Source organism: Lissotriton helveticus, chromosome 8 (assembly GCF_964261635.1).
Source record: "Lissotriton helveticus chromosome 8, aLisHel1.1, whole genome shotgun sequence".
NCBI lineage: Eukaryota > Metazoa > Chordata > Amphibia > Caudata > Salamandridae > Lissotriton > Lissotriton helveticus.
The window spans coordinates 331910058-331926591 of NC_136069.1; the positions used below are offsets into that span (position 1 = coordinate 331910058).

Here is a 16534-nt window from a genome sequence, read left to right on the forward strand (position 1 = left end):
AAGGTATCAGGCAAAAACAGAATATATAATTAAAGAAAGATGTTGACTAGTGAAACAGGGTCATTCTGTATGCTGCAATGCACTTTGATTTTGAATGTTTTGCCACATGCATTTTATCAATATACATCAAATGTTGAAAAGGGCTTAGGAACACGTGCAACACTTGGCCAGCATTCCTGTTTTTTTTAGGTCGAGCATTCAAGATCTCTTGTATATACTTTAGTATATACTTATACGTGTATGTATTTTGTGAGCTCTGGAGATCAGCCCTAGGACTTGCTGCTTCCGCTTAGGGACTTTTTTTCTGTTCAATTGCCTCTATTTAACTGTCTTGATAGAAAACAGCCTGCAGAGGTAGGTAAACTACCTGAATATCTTTAGCATTCTCTAGATTCCAGTCCATAGAAATTGTCTTCCACTAGCACTTGTAGACAATAATATTTTTTTCAAATCTTGTATTTTCAATGATATGACCACCGAAGGCCATGATTTTGTATTAAAAACAGAGCTTTGGACTAACCCATTTTCCGCTGAAAGGCAATATTTCTCTCCATGTGTTCCCATACCTGGCGTGTCACGCAGTTTGATGCTTACTTTCCCTCCATGTTAAAGAACAGTAGATGTTTCAGCACCCAGGCTAATGTACGAGGTACTTACCTTCGGTAACGATGTATCTGGTAGAGATGTTGTCTAGCCACAGATTCCTTAGTATATCCTCAGGCGTGAGACTGGATCCGGAATTTTTTTGCAGCAGCACCTCTGCGCGCCGGGGGATGGCGCCACACGACCCCGCCCTGTTGTCGTCCTCGTACGTGATGTCAGCGAGGTCATACAAGTCCCTCCCAGTGCGCTGACATCAGTTTTCTTCTGCGAAACTTTTCCACACCACAACTTGGAGACACCAACTAAAAACTGTGAAAGTATGGGAACAGTGTGCGAGGAATGAAAATTCCATACATAAAGAAGGGGGATGGTGGAAGACACCATCCTAAAGACACCGCCTACACATATAAGTGGAGGCTGTGAGAAAGAGCCCCGTGGGCCAAGCGGAGCCCCTTCCCGAGTGCGACAAAGGAAGAACATTACAAAAGACAGAAATAGACTGATAGAGCCACGTGGAACTGTGCCGTCCAGTAAGAACGGAACACAGAAAGAACAACAGTCCACTGTAGGAAAGAAAGAGAAGACTGGCCATTCCCCTCTAAAAACAGAGGTAGGAAACAGAGCACAACCGACCCTCAAAGAGGATGACCACGAGGAGACCAGGACCAGAAGGCAGTAGAGCAGATTGAAGGGAAGGGACTGGAGAGGAAAACGAACCTTACCGTAAATGAAAGGCACCATATAACAGAAAAGAAGTCCCTCAGCAGAGATTAACTGTATATGAAAGCACCCAGGGGAGTGCAACAATCTGACGCCCCTGAAGATAAAACCCAATGGCAACTGAAGAGGCCAGTGGAGAATACCACGAGAAAAGGTCCTCGCAGAACGGTGAGGCTGGGTGGGCATTAAGGAATCTGCGGCTAGACAACGTCTCTATCAGATACATTGTTACAAAAGGTAAGTAACTAGTACATCTGATAGAGACATCTAGCTGCAGGTTCCTTAACTGAGAATAGATACCACAGCCATACCCCAAAAAGGGGGGCAGGTCTGCGACAGGACAACAGAAAGTGCCAGGCATGTGATCCAGCAACAGGGTGACGGATAAAGGGGAAAAACTGTGGCAGAACAGGCTGACAGCAACCCCAGCAGCTCGAAGAGCAGAAGTCACAGGATAGAAGATATCCGACAACTTGTCAGAATGGCGCCACACCATACCAGTATACAAATGACAGGTAGAATGGTATGATCCTCAGAAGAGAGATAGAGAAAGGGAGAGAGGTAGAAGAGCAACTCTCCGCTAAATGGGGCACGAAAAGTGCATTAACTGAAGCTTGGAATGAACTTGAAGAGATGCAACCAGCGCCTAACAGATTAGGTTATAAAAGGAAGCCGAAAGTGCCGGTGGCAAGGCCCAAAGGCAAGGCAGACCCTGAGCAATGCATTGGAAATAGCCAGCTGGACAAGAAGCACACCAAGCGCACACCCAACCCCAAAAAGGGTAAAGAGGGGCAGTAGCATCAACCCCCAACCCGCTGAAGCAGAGAGAATATGCCACCGGCAATCGCAATAGAGACCTTAAAGTGGCTTACACAAGAACAGAAGAGCGCCCGACCCAGCAGCATGAAGCGAACGGGAGGAACAACCACAATATAGACCCGCAGACAGTAATTATGACCACTGCCATCAGATGAACTGTCCCACAGGTGTAGTTTTAACAAGAGTAGGCATAGCCGAAGGAAGAGGCCAAAAACACCAAGTCAACTAATGGTGGAAAGAGTCTCAGAACCCAAGACCAACACTTCCAAAAGACACAGGCAGTGTCGAACACCAAAAAGGGAGCATATGACAATTGTAAAATCACTCCAGGAAGTGGAAGCAAGGAGGATCCTATGGCAACTAGCAACCACCTAAAAAGGGCTCCTCCACACACGGAGATATTGGTTCAACTTCACAACCATGACAAGAGGTGGCAACGTAGGAAGAGGAAACCAAGGCAACCGGCATGTAGAGACAACGTATATGCCGGACCATACCCAGCACATTGAAGAGCAGGTAGGAGCCGTTCACGAAGAGGAGCCATGAAATCTCCAAAAGAGATGGATAACCGTAGCGAAAGCAGATAGCACCAAGGAAAAACATAGAATACCGTACAACGGACATTCAATAGGCGCATGGAGCCCACATCAACTCCAGGAGATAAGCAAGGCTATATAATAATGTACAAGTTCCCCACATGGAGTATGTATACCCTGGACAACGGGGGACACCTCTTAGGGTAAAAAGTCAGGTAAAAAAGAATGCAGCAACAAACCGAACCTATGAAGAGAGTACCACCCCGGACTGACGTTACCGAGCTGAACTACTGGTCGAAAGCCACAAACAGAGGACACAGCAACCTGTGAAACACGGCCACAGGAGGCCAACAGGTAATTGAAAGCAAAATGCATCTAAGAGATGCTAATTAAAGGTTAAACACCCATGACCACATAAAAGGAAGACGTAAGGCTCACTGCTCATGTTAAAAACAGAGCGTTTCTAGAGGCTCACCGCCTATGTTAAACACATAGCGCATCTAAGGGATGCGAAAATGAAAAAGTACCACAGAACACAGGCCTAAAAGGACCTAAGTGGGAGGACGAAAGCCTGCCAGCAACCGGTGAACCACCGACTCACCGGGAGCATCAAAGAGCAAAACCCCAACAAAGGGTAAATCAACCAGACGATCCCAGATATTTTCAGGGAAGACACCGTCTCCCAACCAAGCGTGACGCCTTAAGGCAACAGAAGTGGCCATGGTTTGGCCCAAAGAATCGGCAGTATCTAAGGCTGAACGTGAATTATGAATTCCGCCATGTCGCGGCCATCCCGAATGGAGTGAAGAAGATCAGCACAAGCACCTTCGGAGGTGGCAGTAAGCAAAGATTCTGCAGAGTCCCACAGGGCAGAAGTAGCCCGAGCCAAAACACACATGGTATTTAAAGACCGATGGGCTGCACTAATGGATGCAAAGACATTCCTACCCCAGGATTCAAGCCACCTGGACTCCTGAGGGGGAGGAAGCGTTAAAGGGGGCAGAGAAGGAAAGGCAGTCTGTAACACAAACCCCTGCGCATCAGGGTGCACAAAAAGACAGACCGGATCATGTGGAGCTGGGCGGTGGCGGTGCAAACCTGAGCGTGCCACTGGATCACCTGAAGAAGGGCGGACCTAGGTACCCAAGAGGGCATCATAGAGGGATGCCTCAAAAGGCAAAAGTGGCTCCACATTGCGGGATCCATGGTGGAGGACCTCCAGCAAGGGATCCACCGACAAGGGGGTAGGGGAGGTTGCATATTTAAGAGCGAGTGGCCGAAGAGACTACTCTCAAAAAAGCCGCACCAGGTTCCGTAGCCCTCCGTGGAGGGGAAAACAGCTCATCAGTGGGGGAGGGTTGTAGGCTGACCCTCCCAAGACACTGAGGGTGCACCCAATGCCCCACAGAAGGGAACCCCACAGAAGAATGAGGATCCTAACGGGGCTCCTGGGGAGCACCAGCACTGGCGACGCCAGGCGGAAGGGCGGGCTGAACTTTCTCCAGAGGTCTCTATAGAAGAATCCAGAACACAGCGTTGAGACAACACGTGTCGGCGCCGATTGTGCCTAGTCAGTCGCCGACTCGGCAGACTCCGGCGTCAAGTTGGCGCCGTCCGGCGCCGAAACTATGACAAGCACCCCCTCTGAAGAAGAAGAGGCCACCGGGGCCAGAGAGGCAATGCTCCACCTCATCCAGAGTGGGGTCCGATTCCAGAGAAAGGAGCGAAGGTGAAGCCGAGGATGCGAGCCTCCCAGCGCGACCCTAGCTCTGGACAGGCAGCTGCCTGCCCGGAAGACTGGGGTGTGCTAAAGTCAGAGCTATGAGCACGGGCAACCACCTGCGGAGCCACAAGGAGCCCCGCTGGACTATGCAGCCCGGCTGAGGTGCCATAGGGCGAAGAAGGGGACCCAGGAGTGCCATGCCCTAACAACCCAACATAGAGCGTTGAGGGGGACACAGCCAGGCCGCGCCCTAATGACATCACATCTCTAACGTTCCTGGGAGACAAGGGCTCAATTGGCGCCGGGGGCGAACCCTCCACCGAGTCCGTCGGAGACCCCACGAGAAGCAGAGGTTCAGAGGACGCCCCAGGAACGGGAGAGGACCCAAAGGAGGCCTGCAAGGCTGTAGCATAGGCCTCCATTTGGGCCCGAGTCACCCCCACACCCAGAAAGGCCGGATAGAGTGGGGGGGGACCGTCGGGAGCGCACGTCTGGAAAGTTAGGGGAACCAGAGCCCCTGACAGTAGAAGAAGGTGAGGTCGATGACCTAGGCGATAAGCGCCTCGACTTACCAAGTGGAGAACGACAGCCCCGGACCCCAGAGGGCGATCGATGGCGATACCGGACAGTGGAGGTAACTGCAGTCGACGACGAGGCCGGGGGTCGAGATGACTCAGACCGGGACAGCCATGCCAAGAGAAGCTTCATACGGCGCTCCCGCAGAGACTTCGGTTTCAGACGTTGGCAGGCTTCACAGTCCGTGGAGTCATGGTGCTCGCCCAGACACCACATACAAATAAGATACGGGTCTGTCGCAGACATCTGCTGCAAACAAGAATTACAAGATTTGAAGCCCAAAGACATCGCACATTGTTCCTGACGCGAAGCGTCGAAAATGAGGCCTGAAAATGGCCTCATTGGCATCACATACGAGGACGACGTCAGGGTGGGGACGTGTGGCGCTCTCCCCCGGCATGCAGAGGTGCTGCTGCAAAAGAATTCTGGATCCAGTCTCACGCCTGGGGATATTCTAAGTTAAGGAATCTGCAGCTAGATGTCTCTATCAGATGTGCTGCGTAGCTAAATAAATGTAAGGAGGTCCCAAAGGGGAGACCGATTGCATGGCAATGCGTGTCTTAATAAAGGCGCAGGAGAAGCGGGTGAAGATGGGCACTTTTATATGGCACCACTTGTCTGATACGGCCCAGGGTATGATCAAGAGATGTATACTCAGCGGCCATTTGTACGATGTATGTTATTCCAAGAGACGCTGATGGAGAACTTCAGAAACCCAAAGGCAACCCCTCATACAGCTACTGTGTGAGTATCTGGTTCACACCACATGCCAGTTCTCCAACACTGCTGAAGAGCATCCCCAGGACACAGGTTCCTGACGAGGCACCATTACAACAAACGAGATGTATTCCACTGGCCACAATACCCTACATCATTGTGCTTTGAGGCAAATATTTTTGTGTGTTGCCATTAGTTTATTGTCATAGCTATCTTAGACTTTTTAATGAACTTTTTATATGTAAGAAATATGTATGCCACAGTCTAACTTGACATATTCAATACTGATGCTAAAATAGGGAGCAAACCAAAAGCAATGTATTAGGTTCTCATCAATCATTCTAAATAAATCTGGCATGCCCAGAATCCAAGCCCAGAGCTGCAAAGGATTTCCCTGAATGCAGAGAAGCTTAGAAATGAGATACTGAGAGACAGGGACGTCACTTCCCCTGCCCTTCATGCATTTTAACTGCTCGGAATGCTTGCGGACAGCAGGACATATTTCCACAGCTTTAACATTATTCCATGCTCCGCCCGCATCTGCTGGAGCGCTGGCACCCGTCCCTGGAGAGCCCCGCGAGCTCCATGTAACACATACACTTGATGATGGAGATGGGGCTTAGCCATACGTCTAACACACCCATGGCATCCCGCGTGCAAGGACTCGCTTGCAGCTGCAATAATAAGGCCTCTAAATGGCAGGGTTTAGGGAGACCTGTAATTTTGCCATGGTAAATCCAGTCGAAAATCCTGTCTCAGCAACAATAAAAGTTTCAGAAAGCATCCAAAGTAGGGTAAAGGGGCACACATTTTATGTGGTGGAGGGTCAACTATTTTCCACTGTTTGTAAGTAAACTGATATGTTAACCATTTATTTATAAGGAGTTGTATGCTGTGCTACAGGGATCATTTCCCTTACTTCAGAGCACACTGCAAAAAGTTTACACTTCATGACTGCAAAGTTCCAAAGTATGGGATAGCATATTCCCAGAGCTCGGAAGAGTCAAACCACAGTCCAGCGGAAAACAGTTTGCTCCCAAAGAAGAGAGGGGCAGGGCTGAGGGCCACAGGAAGATGCAATGAAGAATCCAGCCCTGATGTGAAGGGGGTTCTCGGTCTGCATTTATTCGCTGTTGCAATACCAGTGCCTAGAGGCCCTAGATACCCTGACAAGTGACAAGTAGCGCCCTACAAATCTACTGATTGATTGATTGGTTAAATATTGGTATTTGGTTATAGCTCGAGTCTGACCAGGAAGTGAGGTCAGTTTTCTGCCCTGCATCCTTTACACTGGTCTACTTGACCCCATTTGGAGCCAACAAAGGACTTTTAAGGCACGCGTTGCGTGGTTGTGTCTTCTAAGGTTCCATCTGCCTCTTGGCTTTGTACTGATTGCACCATAAAAGCTTTATGGGCTTCCAGTTGTAGTGTACAATTTACAAATAAACTATGTGTTTGAGACCACAGGTATTATGGTTGAAGTGCGAGAGAGCTTCAAATCGTGTCACCCCATGTGTGTAAACAGAGGTCAAAGTGCATGAAGAAAATTACAGGAACTGTGATCTTGAGCACAGTGGAGCATGGTCAGCGAGTGTGGGGGGCAGGGGCAGAGATAGAGATATAGCTAAAAAGAACAAAATATTATCTAACATTTTGGTTGGCCTTTCACCTACAGGCAAGTAAATATAAATTATAATGCACACAGCTTAAATGAAAAATAAATGCAACTTCATTTTATCTGTAGGAAATGCATTTTTATGGTAGGACAGCTCTGTTGGTTAATGCAAGCACTTCTGATGCCTGTGGGTGTAATCGGATGGTCATCGGTTTCAATCCTAGTTGGTGCACTGGGGAAATAGTGACTTATTTATAGTGCTAAGTGGTCCAGACCTGTGACAAAAAGCACTGTGAAAAATGTAAGTCATAAGTTTAAAAAAATATTATATACAATATCAGATAGGTGGCATACAGAGTATATAGGCTGTCGCAAAATGTCCAAAAACATTTTTTTTGCATATTTACGCTGCTTTCAGAAGTTATGTTTTTGGTAATATGCAAATTGTACCTAGTGCATTGGTTTCCACTGAAAGGACACATTCCAAATTACATAAATGAAACTAAGCCTATGCTGGCACCCGAATAGTCTTCAGATTTTCTGATTAATGAATTGCACATATTTAAATTTTTTTCAGGCAACAACGCTGTGGAGGGAAGGCTCATTACTTCTTTTGCTGTTTCTTCCTTCATGGTAGAGGTGTCCCTTCTTTTCATTATTCAGCTTCTGGCGACTGAACCGTTCAGGAATGGTTGTTTTTAAATAAATTATGAGAATTGTTTTGATCAAACTAAAGCTTGGGAACCTTGTTCTCCCGTTCACCTGCCTACTACGATCTCTGCGTGTAGTCTATAGAACGACCTGAGTCACATTATGGTTGAGTGTAGGACACAGATGTATTTCCTTACATATTTATGTTTTATTTCACCCAATAATATGTGTTTTGTCCAAAGAGACAGAGACCTTTTTCAAGGCTCTTGTAAAGAAAACTCTCAGGCCAACACAAAATAGGCATGGAATGTAAAGAACATTAGGTACACACACAATTAAGCAAATAAAAACACTGTAGTAATCCAGACAACTAAGCAAGGGGCTAGACCAGACATGTAATGAAAAATAAAAGGACCTTAGAAAGCAGAATATCTTACAAGAATCTGCAGACATTAAGGACACTGGAGCTATCCAGTAAACAGACCAAACAAGGATATAGTTGCTGTTACAATTAAAACACATTCTCTTTTAATGTGGTTGCAGAAATCCATAGTTGATGAAACTGTGTGCATATTGCCTAGCTTTTAATTTTGTTTGTCATATGTTAAAATTCCAATAAAGAGCAAGGTCCAAAAATATCTGCAGTACACTCTTGGCCATTACATGATGACTCTGAAGGTCTAAGACTTGGATTAATAGGTGAAGTGGTTAGATAACCTCACCAAATCGGATCTTTTTCTTTTTTAAGAAATTTACAAACAAGTTCCTTTTTTAAGCAAATTTTAACGTAGTGTTTATAAAAAGCATAAAAGTAATTGGCAACCTTATAATTCATGTTATGTTTAACGTTAGGTTTAGACCTAGTTTAAGAGAAGGGCAAATGGTGCGATTGGGTTTAGGTGTGGGGTAAAATATAAGGCTTTGTTTGGGTAACAGTTAACTTTAGACCTAGATTTAGGGTTAGAGTAAGGATTAGGATTAAGGTTGTCGCTTAGTGTATTGTTAGGTTTAGGGATAGGGTGAGGGTAATGGGTAGTTTTAGGATTAGGTTTAAGGTGTGGTTAAGCAGTATGTGTACAGCTAGGTTTATGGTATGGTAAAGGGTTTGGGACTTTCTTAGTTGCAGGGTTATAGATAGGGTTTGAATCTATGTAGCTAATCTGACAATATAGTGGTATAATTGTACTGTAAATACATTGTACACATACCTAATCATGATAATGATAGGTCAATGTAGCACCGACTATGCTGTATTTGGAAGTTAAGTGCTAGCACCACAGGATGGGAAGAAAGGTTTGACTCAATCCAATCTACTGACTGAGATTAGATTCTTTTCTCTCCTTGAACATGATATGGGCCTATGGGCGAATAATGTCCACCTATGACCTACGGGGCAACACACCACTTCCTGCATTACATCCCTTAAATAATCGGATGAGAAATAATAGATAATTTCGAATCTGAGCATAATTCTATATTTCTATGCATTTTCACACATTTTATGATGGGAAAGACTGTATTTTGAAGACATCTTCCACTAGCCCTTTCTCTTTCTGTTTCATCCTTGCCAAGGCGTTGGTGACTAATATGAAGAGTTATCCATCATATATGTTCACAAGCTAGTTACATGTTACTGTAAAATGCAAGAAAAAGTAAAAAGCCTAGCCCGTTACTTTCCAGACTAAAATGAGGCTAAATATGTTTGCACGGCTGCATGGACTAATCTCTTGTGATAAAGAAAGACATTAAAGTAATTATCTTTGTTTTCTGTCTGCAGTAAATTCTTTGAATTGAGTCCCTTCTTTCTGCACTTCACTCAGTTCGCCACCTTTCACAAGCAATTACATCCATTCCAAACCCAAATACAAGCATGACTTCACTTTCCCTACAGAGATTTTCTCATTTTTTTAAACACAAGAGAAAATCCTTCTAATTGCTTAGGATAATAGACTCATCTGCAAATCTAAACACATGAATCACGTTCTTTGTTGACATAAGAAATACTATGAATTTGACACTCTTAGCAATTATAGAACAAACCCAGAAGATTACTCACTTTTGTCCATGCAGTGGTTTCCAAGCCAGCCTTCAAACAAACGGTAACCACAACATACTGAAAATAAATGACACGAGAGAAAGAAAAAACTTCAAATTCACTTTTTCAATTGTAGTTTAGGGTCAAAGTGTGCACATTTTAATGACATTGAATATTGTAGACGCGCTACAGACTTACAGTGTAAACAATGTTTCCAACAAACAAGTAGTCTGTAACTTGTCCATTTGTAAATACTGCATCTGGAAAATATAAGAGAACAAACATATTTTATAAATGGTTAAGAATAACGTTCTTCAAACTTGTGCAAATTTCCGGGCGCAAATATACAACACATTGTGATGTGATAAACTTAGTTCTAGCAAGCGCTAATGGGTCTCCTTTTTGCTCAGTTAAGAATCACCACAAATATATTTAAACTAATGTTTTCTCTTCTGCTGTGCAGGTATAATGTTAAAAGCAGCCTAGAGTATGTCTAATGTGAGCCATGAACACTAGAGATCGGGAGGCAACACAGATCATATCTATAGTGACTTATGCTGGTGAGAAGCGAGCAACTACCTGTACATTTTACTGAAAATAACCAAATTGACAATGCATAATGTATATTTTTTGCAAATAAACTTTATTAGCATTTAAGACAGTGGCAGAGGACAATCAGTGCAGTACACACATAGACTCATAATGACATAACCATTCATGGGTTTATCAACCCCCGGGCGATCAATAACAAACAGGAGTCTTTGGTATGACCCAGGCCAGGGTACACGTACCAGGGAGTAATAATGCCCCCATAGATGCAGAAGGTCTACAGAGTCATCATCCTAATAGAAAGGGGAACCAATTTCAAGTCATCCTTCAAGTGTGTCCTCAACTGCATCCCAGAATTCCCCCAAATTCTTGTGGTGCCCACTCCCCCTTGCTAATTTGGATGAATGGACCAGATGTAAGGGAGACAAGCACCAAAATCTTCCACGCCTACTCAGGCCTTAACAGTGCCAAAGTGCTCCAGCAGGCAATGGGGGTATAGACCAAACCTGCAGAGCAGCGCCAACCCAATGGTCAGACGGAGTCTAGTCCAAGGCCCCCCAGCGAACAGCATCCACCGCCCCTAATCAGAGAGAGAGCCATCACTATCGACTGTGTCCCCCACAGGTTGGTCAGAACTATCTCCCAGGCTCGCGAAGATTCTATATCCCGTTAGCCCTGACATGCCTCCCGCATTAGCTTGCCCCATCACAGTCTGCCCAACGCTGGAGGTCTGCCCTCCAGTGCTCAATAGAATACTAGGGCATGCTGCCTGCTTCCAGTGCATTGTAATTCCACGCTTAGCCAACGCTAGGGTCAAATCTATGAAACAAGTTGCAATTTTGAGTTTCGGCCAGGGGTAGAGACCTACTAGGTAAAATTTAGGAGAGGGTGTCAGGGAATGGTCCATAACTTCAGATAGGTGGCGCACCAGTAGGAAGTTAAATGAGAACAGCTCCATAACATGTGTATGAGATCCCCAGTGGCAGAATGGCAACAAGGGCATTCAGGATTAGACGGCCGGTAACACATGCTAAGCTTCTGGGGTGTGAGGTAAGTCTGTGAAATATGCATTAATACATAAGCTTGAAAGGGACATTGTGGGAGATTTTGGGCGCTACTTCTCACATTATAGCCCAGTCCAAACAGTCACAAGGGAGCCAGGGTCTGCCTCCCATCTCTCGTGTAAGTGTGTGATGGTCGAGGGCACATCCACACGTATTGCTCCATATAAGCCTCAGACCAGTCTGCGGATGTTAGTAGTATTGCAAAGAGATTGGAAACTATGGAGCGATTGCGATGCCTTCCCCCGCCGTCCCTACAATCCATGTGTTGCTGTCCCTAGGGTGCCATATAGTAGGAACTGGCCTGAAGGGAGGCCATACTCCTTGCACAGATCGTCAAAGTGGCTGGCACGCCACCTGCATAAAGCACACTCACCGTATCCATTTATTTATTTTATTTATTTTAAAGGTTTTATATAGCGCTGGCTAGACCCGGAGGAATCCGAGCGCTTTACATGAGCATCAGATCAAGTTACAGGTTACATCGTTACAAAGGTTACACAGTTATTAGAGCATGGCCACATAGTTACTTGTATGGTCGAGATAAACAATATGCACAAATACGAAAGGTGAAAAGCAGACATTGGGAAAGGTTCAGGAGAGGGGGAAGGAGCTGCGGAAGTAGTTATGTAATGAAGGCGGGAAAGAGGAGGGGAGGGTGAAGGACACCGCATGGAAAGAGGAGGGGAAGGGTGTCGGGGAACACAAACCGGTAGACGAGTCAAAGCAACATCCAAAGTCCAGTAAGCTGTGATCCCAGGGGAAGAGGTATCACTTCTCTATCTCAGTTGCGGGAGGCTCCCTTTAGGTAGGGGGACACTCTCAGAGGGGTCTCTGAGACTCCAAGGCCTACATTCTGGATTCTTCCCCAAAAAGGGGAGAGGGAGTGCTTTGGCAGAGGTGCCATACCATACCTCAGCTGTGAGTGGCTCCCTTGGCGCAGTGGACTCTCTCAGCGGGTTCGCTGAGACTCCAGATTATAAATATTGGATCTTTCCCCAACAAGGGGAGAAGGAGTGCTTAGTCAAAGGGCACAAAGGACAGGGGGCTAGGCAGACTAGCAACCAATTTTACTCTGCATTTTTTCTTGAGCGGCACTTCATTCTTTTCAAGAGGGGCTTGATTTCAGATGTGTTCGGCACCAATATCCTTTCACACTACTGTATGTCCCTACAATAATCAAGCCTTTATCTTTATAGCAAGTTATCTGTTGAACTCTGCGTGCGGCATGGATTCTAATCATAAGCAATTCAGAAAGGTTCTGTGCATCCAAATCGTTCTAATCCTGAAAGATAAGAGGCTGAACCAAGCCCACATGCCCACTTGAAAGTATGCGCATCAGGCTGAACACATCGTCATAGGGAGGGACCACTGGAATCGTTTAGGTTATGTCTTATCCAAACACATCCACAACATCATCCATCTTCCTATCGGATACTAATGTGATATCATCGATGAAATAGGAGATGGACCCACCTTCCTATTAAATCAAGTGGATTAAAAAAAAATGTAAACAGAAACAGTTGTTTCTTCCCTAGAGATCATTCTTATATGTACAGGAGTACATCATGTTGCTACTCATCCACCGTGATTCATTGCTATACTGGTGACCTGACTTCTTGTGCTGTTTTATGCAAAAAACCATTAAAGTCTTATATTATGTAAATCAGAAAAGATCTGTGAGGATAACATGACAATATAGCGAATGACAATGTTAATTAAGTTGATATATGTTGATATGGCTCTTTGGGTAAGATGGAGCAGCATAGTTTACCTCCCCCTCAAGCCCCCCTCCCCCCCTCCCCCCCAATCCCCCAGCGCCTTGAGATCCTCACGGGTGAGTAGCGCGCTTCACAAATCTCTTAATCATTGATTGATCCTCACCCTCTCCATAGTTCTAAATCAGCGTCTGGTCAATGAAACACTTGTATATATTTGTATATAGGAAATTTCTTCTCACTGTACATTTTTTTCACTCATTTTAGCACTATTCACCAAGGGCCATATGTATCAACACATTTCTCCATAGACACAGAATGGGCAAAACCCTTTCATACATCTGGCCCTATATGTCACACAAATTGCACCTTTGCCTGACGGTCTTATCATGCATTGTATGTTATCATTGAATGAAGCAATTCTGATACAAAATGAATGAATTCTGATATAAATTGCCTAATATAACCCCTTGATCTCATGACCTTTTATTTTGAGCATTGATTTCTCAATGTATGTGTGTACCAGAGAGCATTTTTCCCTGATTGCATTAATAAGCAGTTTCAAAGCAATGTATCTTACCCAACAGAACCATTCTTATGCTTAACCAAACTTCCCAGTTGAATATACATCATGACAGAAGAAAGGCAGTTTGACATTAATCAGCTCCTGTCCAATGTTTTAATGATTTTGCAACCTCATAATGTATGCAGACAAGGCGATTGGAGGCAGGAATGTATAGTGCACGTTTGTATATATCCAAAATGATAATTACTTACATAATTGAATGGCAGGTTAATTTCTAATTCTCTTTCTTATCAATAGAAATGATGACATAAGAGTTTATGTTGGGTGTAGTTTTGAAGTTATGCCGAAGTCAGGATCCAAATGTTGTATCATGATCTAAAGCTACTTAAGAAATTGGAGTTATGAAAATATGGCCTGAAAGTGATTGGGTGTTTAGAACTTGGCCAAATATGAGATAATGCTCTAAGAGGTCACAATTGAGAACAACAGTTTAACTAGTAGGCATTTTGACTTTAGCATCCAAGGGGATTACTTGCTGAATGTGGACCTGAAGCCAAGAACTTTACATCACCTACTGACACATTGGTCAGAAGAAAGTGACCTATCCTGATAATATGGATTTATTTGCCTTGATGGATGATTAGAGATTACCAGGCCCGAGTCAGAGGAGAGAGATCTTGGACCTGTGATCATCTTCTAATAGTGGTATCCTTTGAGAAATTGGTGAGAATTATGCTACGCAGTTCAGGAAAACACTTATGCACGGTCTGCCATTCCATAGACAGCACTATAGCAAGTGAGCTTTTAATTCAATTCAGAATTTCTTTTTCTTCTTTCTTTGGCATCGAGGCAGACGGTGGTCTGTGCTCTTATCACATCCAGGCTGGACTATGCTAATGTTTTATATTTGGATCTACCTAACTATTTGATTGCTAGACTTCAGGTTATTCAGAATGCTGATTTCTGGCTCATTCTCAGGCTTCCTCTTTAAATGAAGAGTACAGTGCTAGGCTGACTGATTGGATCCTTCTAGTCAGGAAGGAGCAAATCCATCAGAGTTGTGTCCTTTGATTCCAATGTCGTGTAGGCGTTAGATGAGGACGGGTGGGAGACCATGTCAAACACTGCTGAAAGATCCAGGAGGATGAGGGCCACCATATCTCCTCTTTTCAGGCTGTCAATATTCAGTATGGTTTTGAAGACATCTATGGTACTTTTATCAAAACTACTATTGATTTATAGAAAGAAATCATCCAGCAAACCACAAATTTACTCAGATTTCAACTTTGCCTAAGCTATGCTCCGATTCCTGGCCTCCTTCATACACTCAGATCAACACTGGGAAAAAAGGCTTCAGTTATTTATAAAGTTTATAAATGATAGAGTTCAATCAATGTTTTGTTTAAAAAAAAGTTAAATATTGTCACATTAGTTTAATCTAAGGTTGATATTATTGCTAATTAGCAGCAACCAAACAGCATAAATGAACAATCTTGCGACCATATAAAATCTAATTAAGCTACAAAACTGAATATTGCAGCACAATTAGAGGCAATGATTGTTCATGTAATTGTTGAGGTCAAATGAAAGAGAATAAATGGCAGTAATTGATGAAAATACATAGGAGTAAAGATACCAAGCCTTTTCATTGTTAAGGCTCATCACACCACTTTCAAATACGTTGAATGTAACCTGTGGATTTCTGTCTCAAATTTTCCCAAAATAAATACATATAGCGGGACTACAATTTACAGTGAAGGGAAAGGAATATGCTGTTCCTATGTGGGAAGCAGGGGAAAGAGCGGAGGATGAGTGGGAATGCGTGGTGGAAAAGAGGCACAGGTAGAGTATTGTTACAGCCAGGTGCAACGGGATAGCTCCAATAAGGAGCAATGGCCCTCACACACCCGGGGGTGTCATGCTTCATCATTGGGCAGCTCCTTGTTTGGCCGGCACTACAATGCCCAACAGGCCCCGCAAGGGGGCTCTTTGCCGGAGGTCTTTTCTGGTTGCTGACGTGAAGCTAAAAAGGTTCTAGTGAGGGTGTTTGTGTAGTGAGTGGGATAATGTGAGTGTGGTTTAAAAATAGCTACAGGATTCTCCAAGGGTAGATTATTCACTGGGTTCCTGTGCCATAAGTAAAAACACCAACTAGAAAGTCATAGACTGGAGAGGGGAAACTATACCTGCTTAAGTTCAAAGGAATGTGTAAGGTGTGCAGGGGGTCGACATGTTTCATGCCCTATAAAGTCCAAGCGAATCTATGCATTTCATCAGGACCTAAATATCCTCATCTACTCCTAGGGGACGGCGTAACTATACGGGGGGGGGGTCATGTCCCCTATTATCTGGACTCGGACTGTAATCCTATAAAGTGGTGAAAACAAAAGGTCCTGTGACGGTCAGATGCGGGTAGGTCCCATGCCAGAAGACACTCCATTTGAGCCTTGTCTTACTCGCTCACCAGCGAGTACCCAGGCATGTCGCAGAAGGGGCTAAATCACCCCCCCCCCCTTTTTAGGTGCCTTTTTCCAGAAGATATAAATTCTAACCTTTTGTTTTTACCACTTTATAGGACTACAGTTTGAGTCCAGAAAATAGGGGACGAGACTCCCCCACCAATTTTTTTCACCTATAGTTATGCCGCCCCATAGGTGTAGATGAGGATATTTAGGTCATCTGATG

The 16534-nt window shown here is 44.5% G+C and overlaps 1 protein-coding gene across 2 annotated transcripts in view; it reads right to left on the bottom strand.

Annotated features, from left to right (window-relative positions):
• ATP8A2 (ATPase phospholipid transporting 8A2) overlaps positions 1-16534 on the bottom strand; it is a 1791179-nt gene that overhangs the window by 401370 nt on the left and 1373275 nt on the right. For both annotated transcript variants that reach the window (XR_013599395.1, XM_078655985.1), the window contains exons 30-31: positions 10194-10255; positions 10017-10073 (exon numbers count right to left, since the gene is read on the bottom strand). Coding sequence is in view for 1 of the 2 variants with exons in the window: in XM_078655985.1 (XP_078512111.1) it covers positions 10017-10073; positions 10194-10255 (119 nt within the window). In the remaining variant the exon portion in view is untranslated. The remainder of the gene's footprint in view (positions 1-10016; positions 10074-10193; positions 10256-16534) is intronic.